Source organism: Oncorhynchus mykiss, chromosome 16 (assembly GCF_013265735.2).
Source record: "Oncorhynchus mykiss isolate Arlee chromosome 16, USDA_OmykA_1.1, whole genome shotgun sequence".
NCBI lineage: Eukaryota > Metazoa > Chordata > Actinopteri > Salmoniformes > Salmonidae > Oncorhynchus > Oncorhynchus mykiss.
The window spans coordinates 43,559,527-43,578,437 of record NC_048580.1 but is presented as its reverse complement, the minus strand read 5'-3'; the positions used below and the strand labels follow the sequence as shown (position 1 = coordinate 43,578,437).

At 42.2% G+C, this 18,911-nt stretch overlaps 3 protein-coding genes across 7 annotated transcripts in view; 1 reads left to right on the top strand and 2 right to left on the bottom strand.

The window, feature by feature from the left end:
- Positions 1 to 56: 56 nt before the first annotated feature.
- LOC110491062 (coiled-coil domain-containing protein 42) lies at positions 57 to 2,057 on the bottom strand. The gene is made up of 6 exons (XM_036945775.1): positions 1,977 to 2,057; positions 1,715 to 1,819; positions 1,395 to 1,595; positions 930 to 1,151; positions 566 to 730; positions 57 to 265 (listed from the first exon to the last, which is right to left on the bottom strand). Exons 1-6 carry the CDS (start codon positions 2,055 to 2,057, stop codon positions 182 to 184), a joined length of 858 nt encoding a protein of 285 aa, XP_036801670.1. The 3' UTR covers positions 57 to 181.
- Positions 2,058 to 2,618: 561 nt separating this feature from the next.
- On the bottom strand, positions 2,619 to 13,989 carry LOC110492070 (45 kDa calcium-binding protein). 3 transcript variants are annotated; one of them, XM_036946972.1, is made up of 7 exons: positions 13,967 to 13,989; positions 6,951 to 7,325; positions 6,030 to 6,166; positions 5,551 to 5,664; positions 5,138 to 5,296; positions 4,722 to 4,897; positions 2,619 to 4,238 (listed from the first exon to the last, which is right to left on the bottom strand). In XM_036946972.1, the coding sequence occupies exons 2-7, from the start codon at positions 7,268 to 7,270 to the stop codon at positions 4,062 to 4,064; spliced, it is 1,083 nt and encodes a 360-aa protein (XP_036802867.1). In that variant the 5' UTR covers positions 7,271 to 7,325; positions 13,967 to 13,989; the 3' UTR covers positions 2,619 to 4,061. The 3 variants fall into 3 exon arrangements, with proteins under 3 accessions (XP_036802867.1, XP_021421738.1, XP_021421737.1); XM_021566063.2 differs by having other exon boundaries at positions 13,881 to 13,973; XM_021566062.2 differs by lacking the exon at positions 13,967 to 13,989 and adding an exon at positions 13,581 to 13,918.
- Positions 13,990 to 13,995: 6 nt separating this feature from the next.
- The window catches only part of LOC110492069 (adipolin), a 29,749-nt gene continuing 24,833 nt past the window's right edge, over positions 13,996 to 18,911 (top strand). The window contains exon 1 of one of the 3 annotated variants that reach the window (XM_036946974.1): positions 13,996 to 14,181. In XM_036946974.1, coding sequence (XP_036802869.1) covers positions 14,068 to 14,181 — 114 coding nt within the window. In that variant the 5' untranslated portion in view covers positions 13,996 to 14,067. Of the gene's footprint in view, positions 14,182 to 16,873; positions 18,266 to 18,911 lie in introns of those variants that run through there. The other 2 variants (XM_036946973.1, XM_021566061.2) reach the window with 2 other exon arrangements.

The following is an 18,911-nucleotide window of genomic DNA, read 5'->3' as shown; positions in this document are numbered from 1 at the left end:
CCAACTGTTCAATCCCAAATCCCCCCCCCCCCCCCCAAAAAAAAAAGAATACACTATCCAGGTCTCGTTTTGATCTGATCAGTGCAATAATGCTTTTTTGTTGATAAGCAAAGGGCAATGACAATATAGTATAGAATCTAAACTTTCATACAAAACAGCTCTATTGATGGACGCGGATCATCTATCTGTGTCCGGTTGGCCCTGGCTGATCCGGCTTGTTCACCTCCTCCCAAATGCAGATCAGATCGGCTAGGAAGGTCTGGATCTGTCAAAATAAGTCATATTAGTTATGATTTTGAACACGCTGGTCTAGTGGAAATGCCCTCTGAATACCTGAGAGTTGATGAATGAGTAATAGAGGATTCACAATTTATGCAAATGTCTAGTCAATATATGATATCCGCTATATATTCAGATGAAGGAAATCCCTGTGATCAGAGACCGGCAAATTATGCATCAGAGCACAATGGTCACATATCAGGATGCTAATCATTTCTACCCCCCTATGATGTGCTGTGAGTTCATGAGTAATAATGAGTTGTGAGTTAACAGTACCCTAAAGTACCTTCTCCAGCTGCTTAATAGTGTCCTCTGGAGCAATAGGCGATTCCCCAGTGTCTTTCGCCCTCTTGCACACACACTGGTACAGATTAAGAGTGGCCATCTTGATTGTGCCCAACAGCAGTGTCTTCTTGGCAGCTGTGTTCTGAATGTGGGCCCATCTCGATTCCTGTATATCAAGAGAGAAATGGTCATCCTTTGATCAGACACTTGGTTCCCTTTGAGGACACTCAGGGCTGGTGTCCCGGACACAAACTGAAAAGGGGGAGGTTCAGGACTAGCTTTATTAAGCCGTGTCTGGGATACTGTCCCTCAGAGATCAATCGCTGTAAAATACCCATAGGGAGCGCGATCATCTCATGTCTCACCCAGATCATGCCCTCAGCACGGGCCTTGTCCAGCTGGCTCTGTAGCTGGGCCAGAGTGTTGTTGTAGTGCAGCAGGGTGTCATTGCTCTGCTCTGTGAAGCGGGCCAGCTGGGCCCGGGCATTCTCCGTGCTGTCCTGGTTCTGCTGGGTGGTCCGTACCAGGTCCTCCCGGGTCAGCATCAACGTGTCGTAGCGAGACATCACCTGTCTGGCCTCCTGAAACTGAGATGCACAAAAGGAATTCCAAATCATCACCTAACCCCTACGGTTTAGGCTCTTGTGTAGCCCTAAGAGGATGGGACAGGCTACAATATTCCACCTGGCTTATCACAGGGCAAGATGGAGCCACCAATATATTGCTTAGAGCTATCCAATCTGGTCAGATACAAGTGGCTAGGGATTGGTTTGTCTGAAGGCCAGTCAAATCACACACTACCTCGAGTTCTAATCCTAACGATGACCTACCTGTTCACTGGCCTGTACCACTTTATCAAGGTAATGGGGGTATATGGCATTCTTCTGCACTCGTTTCTCCAGACGGTCCCTCTCTTTGACGAGAGCTTTCGTCTCCTCCTGGAGAGTGAGCAGGTCCACCTGCTTCTGATTCGTCAGTTCCCTCTCTCGGCCGGCCTTCCTAACAGCTCGACATCGTTTCACCTCGTTCTCCTGAAATGAGATCACGGTAGAGCATGACCAATTAATCTCAAAGTCTGACTGACGGGCAGACTACAGGATGGGGTCAATAGTTTAGTCTAAGAAGTGATGTTCAGAAGCTATGACCGTACCTTCAGAAAGTTGTCAAATTTCTGCAGATATTCCTTCATCTGGCCCTCCTTCTCTATGAGCTCATCCTTGCGGATTCTCAGGGCTCTGAGAGTTGACTCAAAATCCTGAAACCCAAACCGAATGTAAAGTGAGACCATATCATACAGGAGGATTGTGTGGAGACTTGACTAAGAGGATTGTACTAATTCGTCATATCATTTTATTGCCAGGAATTGTCGGTTTGAGGTACAATGAGAATTAAAAAAATATATATATTTGTACCTCTCTTTGCAGCGTCATAGCATTGTTGACCTCCATGGCCTCCCGTCTCTTCTGCAGTAGACGGGAGGAGGGGGCCAGCATCTCATCTGCTGCGGACGTGGCCTTCCTGTCAAAATGGTCAGTGGGGATTGACTATCTTATTTCTTCTTAACATTAACCATGAGCCTTCTGCGAATGATAATGTTGTGTTTGGGTAGGGAGAGGAAAGTCATACATTAAATGGAACAGATAGAAGCTGCTAACATTTTAGGGCGAAAAGTTCCTTCAACATCTAGGTTAAATGTCATATTTTTTTACTCACAATAGCTGGTCTCGAAGGTTCTCGCCAAAATAGCTTTTGAAATAGTCTGACAAATTTACAGACATGTTTATAATATTTGGTCATAAATAAGATAATTGATAATTCAAGGCCTAATGTTATTGTTTTGACAATTTCTGTGGGTGGCTGTAGAAAGCCAATGTGGTTCACAGAATTTTGAGTCAGAAAATAACAATGGTCTCATAGCAACTACTACAAATAAAAACAGAATGAGGGAAGCTCCACTCATGGCAAGCCTAGTGGAAACCTATTGGCCATCAAGTTAGTGTGCTACAATGATGAAACATTTATGGACGCATAACACATTAGGGTACAAAGTATGGTCAGAGATGGATGAGAAATATTTATTGGTTTACAAGTAAATCGGGAATACAATGTATAAAGCGCTGTCACATTCTGATAGCATGAGCTTTTTCTTTTAGAAATTCCATGAGATGACAGGAGCTCAAGAGGGATCCAAATTACTGATATTTCCACAGGATATTGTCCTTGAAGCAGGAAAACAATTGATGAATGCATATTATAGAGCTTTGGCAAAGCATGACAAGGGCTAATACGGGATTTCTTAATGACAATTAAGTCATATTCATCAGAAATGTATGGAAAATATGTCATTAATATAACCTGAATAAAACAGAAGTATTGAACAACAAAATACAACACTGGGAAAATACTGAATATTAATTTTTACTGGATTTATAAAAATGTCTTTAAGAGAAAACAAAAAACGCACACCAACAACAAATAAATAAATAAGTTAATTTCTTACACCAGTTTCAAACATTAAACTGAGATGCTGACAATCGACTAGCATTTTGGAGATGCTTAAAATGCACAAACAATCCCATTTGGAATTATAGATACAAACGTAAACAAATGTATTGGAAATAAAAAAAAATATGACCTATTGCAGCAGGGAGTTAAAACATCATTATCACACATAAGCACTAAATTGTAAAGAACAGGACAGATCAGAGAATCATAAACACCTATTAAAAATGTACCAGTGTAACCCTTAGTACAAGGGCAGCAAGCACATTATGGAGTCAGTGAGTGTGGAGAATACAGTGGTTACTGTGGTTCAGCTCAATCATGGACATGATTGTTAACTTCATAAACACCTGTTACTTCCAAGCAACATTGTGGTACACAGGTAGGCTATAGCTAATTTTGAAATGGCAATGAAAATATGTGATGTAATTACTTTCTTTATTTTGGATTTACCATTGTTGTGCGAGTTTAAAATCAACATGTTTGGAGTCAAATTAGAGGCCCTGCTACAAATAATAGGTTTGATTGTGTAATCATTAACTTACACTACTTTGATAGAGGGGGGGAAGAAGGAATCTTGTTTGAATCCCTCATATACATACATTTCACAATATAGCATCCACACAAATGAACCATGAAGGTGACGTAGTGTCTAGAATGCACTGAAAAAGACCAATACATAGAGGTAAGACAATTCAACTTGAGTGCCACTGTAGACAGAAGGCAGACCTCGGCTATGGTTAATTCTGGTGGGATGTTTAGAAGAGGCAGACAGTCCAGATATGAAGGATGTTTTAGGCCTTACTTTAAGAGTCAGTAGAGGAGGCCAGGGCGGGTCAGTCGGCTGGGACTAGGATTTAAACACAATTGCACACTAAAACATCCCAACATGAAGCTTTTTTTTCAAGACAGACCTGTCGTTAGAGCAGACTTACCAGGATGCCCCCATTAGAAGGGAAAGGGAAGGATTTTGTAGGACAGTTCGTCTTTAGAGCTCAGAACTCCTCGTGAACATTCCGGGCATAGTCCATGAGCTTGCTGCCAGTGAAGTATTCGCTGTACTTGAGAATCTCCTCCAGTTCCAAGTTGTGGTTCTGGTTCTCGTCGGCCACAGCAATCATCTGCTTAGCCTCGTTCAGCGCGTTGTACTCGTTCATCGGGTCCATGTACTCCTGGAGCAGAGAGAGCACGGGGGAAAGACAGGGGAAGAAGGAAACTGTAAAAGAATGTTTGATGGAAAAACACTGTGTAAACTTAAACTACTAAAATCATATACAAAGTATGGATAATGGAGCTATATACATATATATTTTTTTGTATAATATCTTTGAGAACTAACAAGCACCAAAATATGAACTACACAGTGAGGGAGAACTGAGAATTCCAAAAACAATGAATTTAGTAGTATTTATTTGTTATTTAAAAAACAGCATTAGCCATGGCAAAATGCATAGAATGGGAGGAAATGTGTTGCTTATAGGACATTTGCTTTTAAAACTGCAAAAGTTGCTAAAGTTTCTCTCAGCTCCATGGAAAATGTGTAGAACTGCAGGAAATGTTCTGGCAAATTTAGCCACGCCCACCCAAACCCCTTTTTTATTAGAAAAGACCATGCCATCAGGTCCTGCAGTATAACCAGCACACACAGCACCCACCTGTAGTTCCTCCATGGTTACGATGCCATCATGGTTGCCATCGATGACCTCCTCAAACTCCTTTTTCCTCTCTCGTACCCAGTCATCATCGATGTCCTGAGCCTGCTGGTTCTCCACAGTGCCCATGGGCAGGGAGATGAACTCCGACAGAGTCAGCTTCTTGTCACTGTCCTGGTCTGTAAAAACAACACAAAATACACATCACACTCAGATAGCTTTATAGTAACACTTTTCATGATCGATCATGGTCATCCACAACTTATGTATTCATTCTGCATGTTTGTCTTCCACCTTTAATTCATTCTCGTTTTCATACTCTTAACCATCACTTATACTAAAACGTATAGCATGATACATAGAAACAATAAACTGAATTCCAATCCAAACTAAATGTGAGCGAGTAGAGAAGACCGTACCTAGGTCGCGAACAATCTCCTTGACCATGTATTTGAGCATTCCTTTGCTGTGCTCCGGGTGCAGGAAGGAGAGGAACTCGTCCTCGTTCAGCAGCTGGTCGGCTGGGGGGTTATCAGCCTGGAACCAGCGGTCCTTCAGACTCTCCAGCACCTCCTGGGCTGCGAAGAGACAGTAAGTACAAGCATCACTGGCAGAGCTAGGGGCAATAGGCTACTATCGGAATGTGATCAGGAAAACTTAGGGGGGGGGGGGGGGGGGGGGGGGATGATATTGGTTTGGGGGTAGGTCAGTTTCAATGATAGTATGAAAAGAGGATAGTCAGAAAAGCCAGAATTCCTGATTAAGCAGTAGAAATGCACGGACTACAACCAGAATAGTGTTGTGCAGGTCGTATTGTTGTGGATAAACTTACTCTCCTCGTCTACCTTCAGTTCTTCACTGTTCTTTATCTTGTCAGCCATTTCCTTCTTGTTGAATCCTTTGCTGGCCAGAAACTTCACCCGGTATTCATCCCATGTCACATGGCCTATGACGAAAATATAACAGTTTAGGGATTGGGGCTAGACCGTTTAGGAAGGATTTTGAGGCAGTTTTGGTAAACAGTGCTGTATTGTCATCAGGTCTGAGATGTATTGTGGCCCACACATTTCAGGTCTGAGATGTATTGTGGCCCACACATTTCAGGTCGGAGGCCTAACAGTAGGACATCAGTGTCGGTAACAAATGCATTGCTCTCAACGAATAGGTCACCATCATGGCTATGTATCAGGGTTGTATTCATTAGTCCACAGCTACAGAAAATGAAAAATATTGGTTATTGCTGAACAAGTCCAGGTAGTCCCTGTTTGTTTCAGTCTGTTTTCATCCAGATACGACTGTCGTCTCACTTACCATCTCCATCTGGGTCCACAGCATGGAAGCTCATCTTGTTCTCCCTCACAGCCTCCTGGAAGTGTTCCTCTGTCTTCTCCACGATCCAGCGCTGCATCTCCTTGGCACTGACGCTCTTATCTTTATTAAAGTCCACCCTGAAGACAGTCAGCATTTTTTCAAACAAACACTCAAATGGAATATCGAGTTCAAGTAGTTTATTCAAACCCACTCTCATATATCTGCTTCAGCCACAAACCCAGATTATTTTTCTAACTAAGTAAGATGCAACCTTAGCTCAAAATATGCTTTGAAAATGTTTCAGCTTTCATGCTTTTCCAACACAGTCACTCCTTCGCCATATAGGGTCAAGATAATGGAACGGTAGTGAGGATTTGTCAAGGCACCTTGAAATTTGGCGAGGGTGACAAGTCGGACTAAAATACCTGGACTGTTTCGCTTCAACAGTATTTACAAAATCAGACTCCTAGCTTTTACTACTTGACACCTAGCTTACCCAGTGTGGGGTGGATAAGGCCAGATATTTACTTAAGACTGCTGCGGTTGACCTAGTCGGTGCACTCTCGTCTCCATTCTCAGGAACACTGCTTTGTTTATCATAAAAGATAATCTAGCCTCATTTGTTCGTGCCCACCCTATCCTTTAGAATAGGAACCGGACCATGAACGGTGTACACGTTAACTGGATGGGTATAGGCTACTTAGACAAGATCCAAACTCCCAACTAAGAAATGTGGATTTATCGTAATTACAACCTCGCACCTACACACCATTTCACAATTTGGCCCACACAAAATGATAGAAACACAACGCAGGCACTCTGCACAGCTAAAACTGGAAACATCTGGTGGATGTACACAACACAGAGAGTATGTATATGACTCATGAGTCAAGACATTGAAAGCCAGTCATCCCCACTTACTTTCTGAAGATGTCAATGAGCTTGTTCCGGTTTCTCCTGGGCTCAGAGTCCTCTTCAAACTCCTCCATCTCCTTACCCAGGAACACCTCCTGGTGGAAGCCTTTATTGATGTGACCATCCATCTCCAGCTTCATCCCGTTCAGATGGTCTGGGGGAAGGATCTCATTCTCCTCCTTACTGGTGGGGCTGTTCTTGTCCTTCAGGGATGACATGTTAGCTGGCCGGGCATGGACGTCCATGGTGTTGTGGAGCAGGCAGAACAGGGCCATGGACACAGCCAGAAGGTGTCTGCGCCAAGCCGTCCTCCAGTAGTTAGCCATGGCTTCTTCCAGGTTCAGTGTCCTTGCTTGCTCACGGACTGATGAACACACCTGTCTACAACAACAACACTGGGTAAGGTGGATAGCCTCATCACTTGACTACAATAGTGTTGTTCTTGGCTCGCTAGTCATAACAAGGACATCATTTTTGCCAACAGCGCGGCATGGTCAAAGTGGGAGAAGAAGAGGAGCGCACTTGGAGTCCATCAAAACTTCCAAACGGTTTAAACCATTTGATTATGAGACTGAGGTGAAATCAAAAGTTGTGCCTATTCTTTGGCTGTCATAGCACATTTTTAAAGATAAATATTGGTCATTACTAGTTATAACAATTCATTAATGGGTGATGATTTTAGATCAAATATGTGTGTGTGTGTGTGTGTGTGTGGGGGGGGGGGTGTAATTGCTTAGTTTCCTCCCTTATGATTCAGCTCAGGTGCCTCCATATACCATAGACACATACATCATTTGCACACACACACACACAGCTCAGAGGCCCAGCTAATGAGCTCCATCAGCAGCAATTTACATTTTGAATGGAAAATGTGTTTATGTGACATATGGACCCCACATATCTAGATGCAAAACAAATCTTCTTGAAAGGGAAAGATGCACATTAGGGATGTAACGTTCACCGATAAACATTTAAACCGGGGACCTGTGCCTAAGATACTAGAGTATCAGTCCGAGGGAGCCCAAACGGATCCAAATTAAGCAAGCGTCGGTCAGAAAACCGATTAAAACGTTAAGAATAACCATTCAGTAATGTTGGTTTTATTTTATTATGTTATGGTTTTATTCCGAAAATATATTCTCTGTTGTGTCTGAAATTATGCGTCCAGCTCATAGCCTATTGAACTTTTATGCATGTAACTGACTACGACTGTCAGATAAGAACAGTGCGGGAGACATAGTTGCTCGTGTCAACGAGGTAGGCCTATCCTAGCGGACTAAACTCAACTTCATGGTGAAGGAAGTTTCTGGTGAACTTCACCAAAGGCTGGAGCCGACACCAGGCTTTGTGGAATCTAGCTCCAACTACGTTGATTTGCTGAAGACCAATATTTTAAAAAACTTGAATCATGAAAACGCCCACCTTGTTATTTTAAATACCACTACCGAGCAACAGCAACAGCAAAAGTACAGATTTCAGCAAAGAAAAGCACGTAACTACAGAGGACAAATATAGGTACATGGTTGGCATTTCATAATTCACTTCTTTTTTTTAAAAGTATTAACCTTGGGCGAATCGATGTTGCTAGATTCCACAACGCCTGGTCTTGCCTGTATGCCTTTGGTTAACTTCCTTCACCATGGAGTGGAGTTTAGTCTACAAGGCCTATCCCTGTTATAGGATATTCACCTGGCTTTTGCCAGGTATAGCTTTGCGTAGGCTACATTAGTAAAGCATAGGCTTTATTAGTTGAGTGAAAGCCAAAGCAATTAGCTGGTTCATTGTTACCAAATGCGCTGGTCTTTTACCGGAGTAGACACACAACTCGCATCCAACTGCTGATTGGGGTTTTCAAATCATTCGGATTCTATTTTTTCAGGTTCACCATAATATCTCGTTTTGGTAGTTTTAGTATAAACTGTGTATTTGGTCATTTTTACATGAACAGGCTAATTTCATCAATTTGAGATTTTTGGTTCCAATCGCCTGTCTTTGTGAGACGTAGAGTAGGTAAACAGATGATCCCTGCATGTGTGGTTCCCACCGTGAAGCATAGAGGTGGTGTGATGGTGCTTTGCTGGTGACACTGTCAGTGATTTATTTAGAATTCAAGGCACACTTAATCAGCATGGCTACCACAGCATTCTGCAGCCATACGCCATCCCATCTGGTTTGGGCTTAGTGGGACTATCATTTGTTTTTCAACAGGACAATGACCGAACACATCTCCAGGCTGTGTACCGGTTATTTGACCAAGAAGGAGAGTGATGGAGTGCTGCATCAGATGACCTGGCCTCCACAATCACTCGACCTCAACCCAATTGAGGTGGTTTAGGATGAGTTGGACCGCAGAGTGAAGGAAAAGCAAACAACAAGTGCTCAGCATATGTGGGAACTTCTTCAAGACTGTTGGAAAATCATTCCAGGTGAAGCTGTTTGAGAGAATGCCAAGAGTGTGCAAAGCTGTGATCAAGGCAAAGGGTGGTTACTTTGAAGAATCTAAAATATAAAACTTCTTCAAAGTAGCCACCCCTTGCCTTGATGACAGCTTTGCACACGCTTGGCATTCTCTCAACCAGCTTCATTAGGTAGTCACCTGGAATACATTGAAATTAACAGGTGGGCGTTGTTAAAAGTTAATGTGTGGAATTTCTTTCCTTCTTAATGCGTTTAAGCCAATCAGTTGTGTTGTGACAAGGCAGGGGTGTTATACAGAAGATAGACCAAGTCCATCATATGGCATGACTAGCTCAAATAAGCAAAGAGAAACGACAATCCAGTTAATTATATTGACTACGTCCGTCTTAGCTCGCTCATTAAAATGTCTTAATCGAAATTACGGATTTGCCTCCTATCCGCTCATTGTTCCCTTGTGCTATAGTTTATACATCTCAATTGTCAGTAGACTCCACATTTGTTGAAGCAAGTCAGCCATATCAGCTATCTTTTTTAAAAACACAGTAAATTAGGTTGAATGAACTGGTTTGCTGCCAGACAAAGCTCCGCTGATAGCCAGGTGTAGCAGTGGTAAGGATTCACTCCATGGTACTGTAAAGAAAGCTCTGCTGTTGGGACAGCTTTATGTAGGCCCTAACAGTTTGTGGGCACCGTTTGTCACCGTTATAGTGCAATTAATGTATCGTTTAGTGTTGTGGCTTTGCTGGCATGCATAAAACATAAATATGTTGAGTTTGCCCCTCCAAGATTTACAAGCTAAAATCCTCCACTGTGCACATATAACAGGCTCACCTAACACCTTTTTTGCACTATTGGTTAGAGTTTGTAAGTAAGCATTTCACTGTTCACCTGTTGTATTCGGCACACAAGACAAACTTTGATTTGATATTAGATCAATGATCATAGGCTATAGAAATGTTCACTAAACTGACATGACTTGGTTGCCTAGTGTAAAAAATGTCTTCAAGGATGGGAGGAATGAAGGATGCATAGGTTATCCCAAAACAGGGGCATCGTTATGCAATTTGTTTCTGCTACACTGCTAACGGCTACTTGTTCAACATAGAGGCTGGTGTCTAATCTAGGCCTGTAATAGGTTAGAATAATGGACCTTAAAATCCTTGTCCCAGCGCTTTAACCGACCCCGCGCCCCATCCATCACAGGTGTTCAGGGGAAGCCCGTGAGCCCGACAGGGACACGCAAGCCGTGCATTAGCCTACACTCACAAGATAATAAGCCTAAATAAATAAAATCGTCCAATTAATCGGTATCGTTTTTTTGGGTCCTCCAATAATTGGTATCGGCGTTGAAAAATCTTAATCGGTCGACCTCTATCTTGAACTCGTTAAAATCAGATTTCCCAGATGTTATGAGTGAGGCAGAAGTCATGCTGGATTGTCACCATGACCAATGTAGAATGTTTATCCTTTTAAGCTTGGAAAAATACCCTTAAACCCAGACTTGGGACCACACACCCAGTCCACTGAATAGCAGGCTAGTGATTGCTTTGCAATGCTTGCAGTTAGCCACTGATTCCTTCCAAACCACTCATTTTTCAATTTGAGATTTCCAACTTGTTGTGTAATGTTTATGTCCAATGGCCGATGAGCACCGATATGTTTTATCTATAATTTCTCATCATATGACAATAATTAAAAAGGATTTGCCAGTAGATTGTCGACTTGATTCACGATGACGACTGCTAGCTTGCTAGCTAATATTTTGAAAGAATGATCAGTCCAATCAAAGCTGCGGAAGATATAACGTGATTTGACGTAATTTTATCTGTGGCCAATGACCTTGAGCTTTCTTGGATGGGCACTTCTAATGTAACTCTATGGCAGCACCCAAGGGGCTTGAAGTTTCGAGCTCTACCATTTGGCGGTGACGTAGTGTCCCTATGAGTGACAGAACACTGAACCAATCACGGCACAACTAGAGAACATTACCAACCCCTACGCTCCGTATTCCCCGCTAGCTGTCCCACCACCACAGAATGCAAATAAAATAAAATGTTATCGGTCACATACACATGGTTAGCAGATGTTAATGCAAGTGTCGCGAAATGCTTGTGCTTCTAGTACCGACAGTGCAGTATTATCTAACAATTCCACAACAACTACCTAATACACACAAATCTAAAGGGATGGAATAAGAATATGTACATATAAATATATGGATGCACGATGACCAAGCGGCATAGGCAAGATGCAATAGATGGTATAAAATACAGTATATACATGTGAGATGAGTAATGTAAGATATGTAAACATTATTTAAGTGGCATTATTTAAAGTAACTCCTGATCCATTTATTAAAGTGGCCAATGATTTGAGTCTGTATGTAGGCAGCAAGCCTCTGTGTTAGTGAAGGCTATTTAGCAGTCTGATGGCCTCTGATGGCACTGCGCTAGGCTGAAACACCTGCATTTTGGAGCTGCCTTACTCAAGAAAGCAAAAGAGAGATCAAGTTTATATGCAGCTTTATTAACTCAACTAAAAAAAGGATTGTCTGCAAACTAATGTGACACATATTAATTCCAAAATAACATGTAAAACAGGTAGCCCCCCCCAAAAAAAACAAATTACAGGTCGCCACTGGAATTTCGACATATAGGCTAGCTGTTAGACTCTATGCAAAGTGTTGGCATACGCAGGGGATTGAGGATAACGTTGTAGCGAATTTGAAGGGCAGCCTGCAGGGTCTAAACGCACAACTTCATGTCGTCGCGGTCTGTGAGAGTACCAAGAGAGTTAACTCCATTAGGTGTCCTGACAATGCACCATGGCTGTTAGAATGGTATAGCATTGCTTTGGGGATATCTGGTGTGAGTGTGTGCCTCCAAGGACTACATTAAATACACCACTTTATTTTATAGTGTAGGCAACACTAATCCACCCCGCATGAGTGGATCAGAAAATGTAGAACTTCAGAAATTGAAACTTATATTCTATTATTCAAGTTGAACAAGTGTATTAGATCATTAGACTGATAAGCGTTACAAGGACCAAGCTCTCTAAAATGCCAAATGGTTGCATTATATTAAAAAGGTGCAAAATGCAGAAATCGCACTACCATTTCCTGGTTGCTAAAATTGTAACAGTTTCAGTTTGTGACAAAACAAGCAATGTTAAGTGTAGAGAATCATTGTATCAAATAGTCAAATATATTTTCAATAACCAAAAATATTGTATTTTCAGCTGGTGTACAAAACCAAAAGTAAGAAGCAAAAACTAAACTTAACGGGAAACAGAAATAGTGCACATAGACCACATCTACCACTCAGAACTGCATTCAATAAAATGACATCTAGAACTCACATTTCTATGTGAATTTGGTCAGGTTGCCCAAAAAGTCACATATTGCAGCCTTAAACATGATACCTTCCTTATACATTTTTTCTAAGAAAATTGGTCTTTCCCCTATCAGTACATTGGAGTTTAGCCATCTGGAGGATGAAATTGGAATCGTAACCAGCTCTGTATGGCTTCAAAACATTATATGAACCTGCAGCATTACCACCCTCCATTCCACTGCTTGCTTGCTTCTGAAGCTAAGCAGGGTTGGTCCTGGTCAGTCCCTGGATGGAAGACCAGATGCTGCTAGAAGTGGTGTTGGAGGGCCAGTAGGAGGCAGAGTGCCTCTGGTCTTTAAAAAAAAACATATATATGCCCTGGGGCAGTGATTGGGGACACTGCCCTGAGTAGGGTGCTGTCTTTCGGATGGGATATTAAACAGGTGTCCTGACTCTCTGAGGTCATTAAAGATCCCATGCACTTATTGTAAGAGTAGGGGTGTTAACCCTACTGTCCTGGCTAAATTCCCAAGCTGTCCCTCATATCATCACCAGCTTACATTTGGCTCATTCATCCCCTGTAACTATTCCCCAGGTCGTTGCTGTAAATGAGAACGTGTTCTCAGTCAACTTACCTGGTTAAATAAATATTATGCAACGAAACCGTTTACTCTAGGAAACAAAAAGACCGACACGGGGAGGGTCCTACTTGAATTTGTCCAATAGAAACTCTCGTTTTCGTTTGGAGTAAACGGTTTCAGTTGCAAAATATTTCACAACAAACGAAACGTTTTGCAACGGAATCAGACTAGTGAATACACCCCAGCATATCTAATAAGCCGGCTAACGTTAGCTGATGAGAGGACAAGGCTTGATGACCTACCTAGTGTTGAACTCCAACGACACAAAATCTGGACCGCTGCTCAAAATAAATTGCAGGCAATTGAAGAGATAAGGCACTAGCTAGTTAGCTAGCCCACCTAGCAATGGCGAGAGTGCATCGTCGTACGAGCAAAACAAAACGGTTAGCTAGGTTATATTTCATGTACACGTGGCTGCCACTACGAACTTCACGCAGGAGCAAACGTCTCACTCTAACTACCGAATCAATCCGCATACACAGCAAATGTTTGATTAGGTGAGTTGGGTGATTTATATTTTCAGGAAACAAGCTGCTACTCACGCCGTGTGTACACAGATTGCGTCACCACGTTGCCGTCTGACCAAAGATTATGGATATACTGACAAGATACATGTCTCCGCCCTTACCATGGGAGTCGTTGTGCACAAAGCGGCACGGCAGGATGTCTAGCGCTCGCCTATCCTGGTGGATACGTGTCATTATTCTAATTATTTTTTTTTAATATTCGATGAGGGCTGTTGACGTCAACCGCTTGTATTCAATGGAGAGGGAGCGAGAGAGAGAGAGAACGCTATACAATAGCCATAACATGACACTTGAAATGTCCATTCCTTTGAAACTTGTGAGTGTACTTTTTATCTTAATTTTGTATTGTTTATAATATATTTCACTTGCTTAGGCAATGTAAACATATGTTTCCTATGCCAATAAAGCCCTTTCAATTGATTTGACATAGAGGCTACGCTACTAGCCTCATCTCATGAATATGCATAGGCATCTTTACAATTCCGATATTAAGTGCTATTTTAAAGAGCTGCCGGGATGTCACGTGCCCTACTCATATCTCACGCAGTAAATAAGCCATTAATTTTTATTTTGCCCCAATTCGAAACTCATTGATCTCCATACAAAAACTCCTTGCTTGGCGGCGGAACAACGAACAAACGCTATCTGCTGGAGAGAGACAAATGTTCTGCCTAGTTGGCCTCTCTTCCTATTTCTCTCTGTTGTCACTCAGGTTGTGATTTCGTCCTTCCTGATGAAATTGGGGGCGTTCGTTTTTGAATCGCTTGGTGCCCTGGGGTATTGAGTTTTACTCACGACCATTCTACAAAGAATTCTCCATGCATCAGGGGAACCGGTCGAGGCAAAACGAGCGTTACCCAGTCTACAAAGATGGCATTTGAAAACCACCAATCTACAGTAGACTGACCACTAGCGGGGGAGTTGGTAATTGTCACATTTAAAGCCACATTGTGGATGTGCAAGTTGGTCACTAATAAAATGTAATGCACCCAATTACATTTTCACATGTAAATAATGCTTGATTACTATGACTCTGTAATGCTCAAGTTAGTAGGACAACAATACTGATTTTAGAGCTACGATTGTTTGGTGCACTTTTTTTAAACTTCACCTCTGGGTGGCACTGTGCACAAAAGTTATATTTCTACACAAAACATAAGTGATGAGGCTCCATCCAGATCATCACCTCAAAAGTACAGTATGTGTAACTGTAACTAGGCTATGCAGGTTTTATTTAGGCAGACTTTGACCACTAGGGTCTCAGTGGTTGATAAGAAATTCTGAGAAATGTTATTTTTGGAAATGTATTGGTAGGGTACACACATTTTGCAGATGTTATTGCGAAATGCTTATGTCCCTAGGTCCAACAGTGCAGTAATACCTAACAATACAAAACAATACCAAGCTGTGAACAGCATGAAGCTAACCCATGCACATGCTCAGATACTGTGTGGGACTATGTGAGAGCAACGTCTCACATCTCGCTCATCTCAATATTTGCTGTGCTGCTCGTGGCAACATCATTACCTTTAATGATATACAGTCAGTTTCAAAAGTATTGGGACAGTGACACAATTTGTTGTTGTTGTTTTGCCTCTGTACTCCAGCACTTTGGATTTGAAATTATACAATAAATATGAGGTTAAAGCGCAGACTGTCAGCTTGAATTTCATTCATATCAGGTGAACTGTTTTAGAAATTACAGTACTTTTAGTCAGCTTGGGGATTTGAACTTGCAACCTTTCAGTTACTAGTCCAATGCTCTAACCACTAGGCTACCCTGCCACACCAATGTAGTCACAAGCTTGATGTGGTCATTGCGTGCTATCAATATAGGACCAAATAGTTAACTTTTTACTACTTAAATACACATATAAGTGAATTTGTCACAATACTTTTGGTCCCCTAAAATGGGGGAGGGGGGACACACACACACACACACACTATGTACAAAAATGGCTTTAATTTCTAAACGGTTCCCTCGATATGGATGAAATTACCCTCAAATTAAAGCAGTCTGCACTTTAACCTCATAGTATCATTGTATCATTTCAAATCCAAAGTCCTGGAGTACAGAGCCAAAGCAGTAAAAAATGTGTCTCTGTCCCAATACGTTTGGAGCTCACTGTATACCCATTGATTCTTGAAGAACGTAACTTATAAATGCCTCATGAGCTTAGTTCAATTGCCGTACCACAACAGAACCCAACATTTAAGCTTATTTTACTCCAATATTTGTAAACAATGTAAATGTAAACAAACACTGTAGGCCTATAGCCCCAAAACATGGTTAGAACAATCATTTTGAGATCATAGATGGTCAGTCCATGCCCCTGCTTACGAATTTGCGAGTGGTTCAATTTCTCCAGGCCCATCCATCAGCTTTTTACCAAAACTGAGGTAGGGTGTCCGATTTGTTATTATTTCAATTAAGGATTCTAGCTTTAATGCAGGTATGTGTGGATCCCATGCATGAGATGAATTTGTTTGAAATTAAAACATTTCTGCTCTTGGCATAAAATTATACATTTCTTTTGTAAACATTTAACATCGCTCTCAAGAGAATCATTCCTTATTTGAACTGGTCTCCACATACATTTTTTGACAAAGGGATCAGCATCAAGAGATTTACTATAAACCATGTCTTACTCTTTTTATACTGTGTTTGTTTATGTAACAATCAAAAGTAAGTGAGGAACAATACATTCCAGAACATTCCCGACAGGCTATTGTATGAGGCGACTATTGAATGAGGCGACTCCTTGTAAAAGCAGATCCTATTTCAACACCTATTAAAATCACGAGAACAAGTACATGTAGCCTATGTGCCCCCCCCCCCCACCAACATGGGACAGTCAGATTTGGCAATTTGTCAAACAACAGATTACACAAGGTACGTATATAAATTCCTAAATATGATTTGGATCCAAACACAGAGCTACACACACACACACCACACACACACTGTAGTTTGTCTGCCAAAGAACCTCCTCAGTTGTCCAAAAAGGAGTCAAGCATTTCATCTATGAGATAAAACAGAGACTGAACAAGCCAGCGGGGTTGCCAATTCACTGATGAGAAAAATAGAGGCAGCTAGGGGAAGGAAGAAAGAGAGAGAGAGGGAGGGAGAGTGACGATAAAACTCCACTGTGAGCACTCCTGTAAGCTCAGTCACAGAGAGCAACAGAGAAGGAGAGAGAGAGTGAGAGTGTGTAACGAGGCAAGCAAGCAACAGGGACCTACCACACACACTGACACACACAGGCAGACAAACAGGGCTCTCTGAGGTGAAATTGCACATGTTTTTGTCACCCCAGAGCAGACGGACTGGGTTGATGAATGAGCAGTAGTGAGTTATGTACAGCTGGGTGTCCTGGACAGCAGAGACTGTGTGGCTAATAACCCTCAAAGTGTTTTTAACACCACTTTGAGGTTTTCTCTCTGGATCTGCTGCTGCGGGGGACCAATTTTATACCCTTTAAGGAGAAAAGAAGAAGGAAACTCTCAAAGGCTAAGAAAATTGGACCATCTCCAACTCCCCTTGGACTTTTTTCATTCTCTGTCTACTCCTGAAGGAAGCACGTGTGAGGAGGACTGAGGGATTGAATGCCAAGCGGTATTCTCTGAAGAAAATCCCAACTATTATGGGACTTTCACTTTACCCAACTATCGAAATGCTATGAGGAAGATCCATTGCTCAGTGTGAGAGAAAGAGCAAGAAAGAGGGTGATAAAGAACTCTACCATCCACTTCTACCCAAGGGTTCCCTCCCTCCCCCAGCTTCAAACACCCCTCCTCTCTGCCTCTCTCTCCTTTGCCCCCTGCATCCCCCTCCTCCCCCCCACAGAGCAGAAAGCGTGAAAAATCTCACTAATGGGTTTATTTGCTGTCAGATCTGTGCCGATCTGTCATTCCCCGGGACCACATTTCATAGTTGAGTAAGCCGCCTGGCTTTCTGGCTAGAGTTAGCTGTGCTCCAGCTCCAGCAACACACTGCTGTCTGGCTCTAAGATCATCAGGAAGAGAGCAGCAGCAGGCAGCCAAACCAGGAGTCAGTGTTGTTGTAGTCCTCCAGTTTGAGGTCCAATCATCTTGGTTGGGGTCCTTGCATTTTTGTAACCGGGCAACAACATTATTATTCCCAATCGTTGGACAGTTTGGACAGACCACTGGGTCAGTTGATCGAAGTTTCAGGGATCTTTGGGTTGATTTTGTGTTTGTTGAAGATGTGGTGTGGGCCGCTGGCCGTGCTGGCTGTGGTGTTCTGGACCCAGTTTGTCCTGCTGGAAGGGGTGGATGCCAAGAAGGAGAGGAAGAGGACACAGGAGACCCCCCCACAGCACACAGAGGCATACAACACTACCCTCTCCAACAGCGAAGAGGTCGGCGGGAGCACCAAGGTAATGTTTGATTTGAAACGGACAAAAAATTTGGTTTTGAAGTCACCAGCACCAGCCTCTTTGCTCTGTCAATCTGCTGGTGTATTTCAAACTTAATGTCCGAAATGTGTATATTTGGTCTCATCCTACGAGTGCTGAACATCAGAAGAATGTTTATGATTAGTATGTGGAATATGTCATGAACTTTATTAGCGGTTTTGGATTGTGACTTTTGATTTTGATAACCTTATCTTATGAATATCAAAGTACAAACCTCATAGAAAATAACATTGCGGTAGTGCTACCTAAATTCAAACAACCTGCTATGATCTGATCGCGTTCTCTTAACCTTGGAATCTATTCTGAGATATATACTTGAGCTGATAATTAACTTGTTAAATTATGGATTGCAATGACTGGCTATGGCAGGTAACATGCTCTGACAGATTTATCTGGACTTGATTCAGGCTTTATGAATGCATAATTCATATCAAAGTGTTTTATAGAGAGAATGAGTGTAGTGGTGTAGTGGCAATAGACCGCGTAGAACAGGTTTGCCCTACTGGGTCAAGCCTGAGAAAGTGAGTTGTGTCTGAAATGTGTGCAAACCTAAATGGATGACTTCCTGAAGAATGTGTGGAATGTGGGATGATCAATGCACCAATTA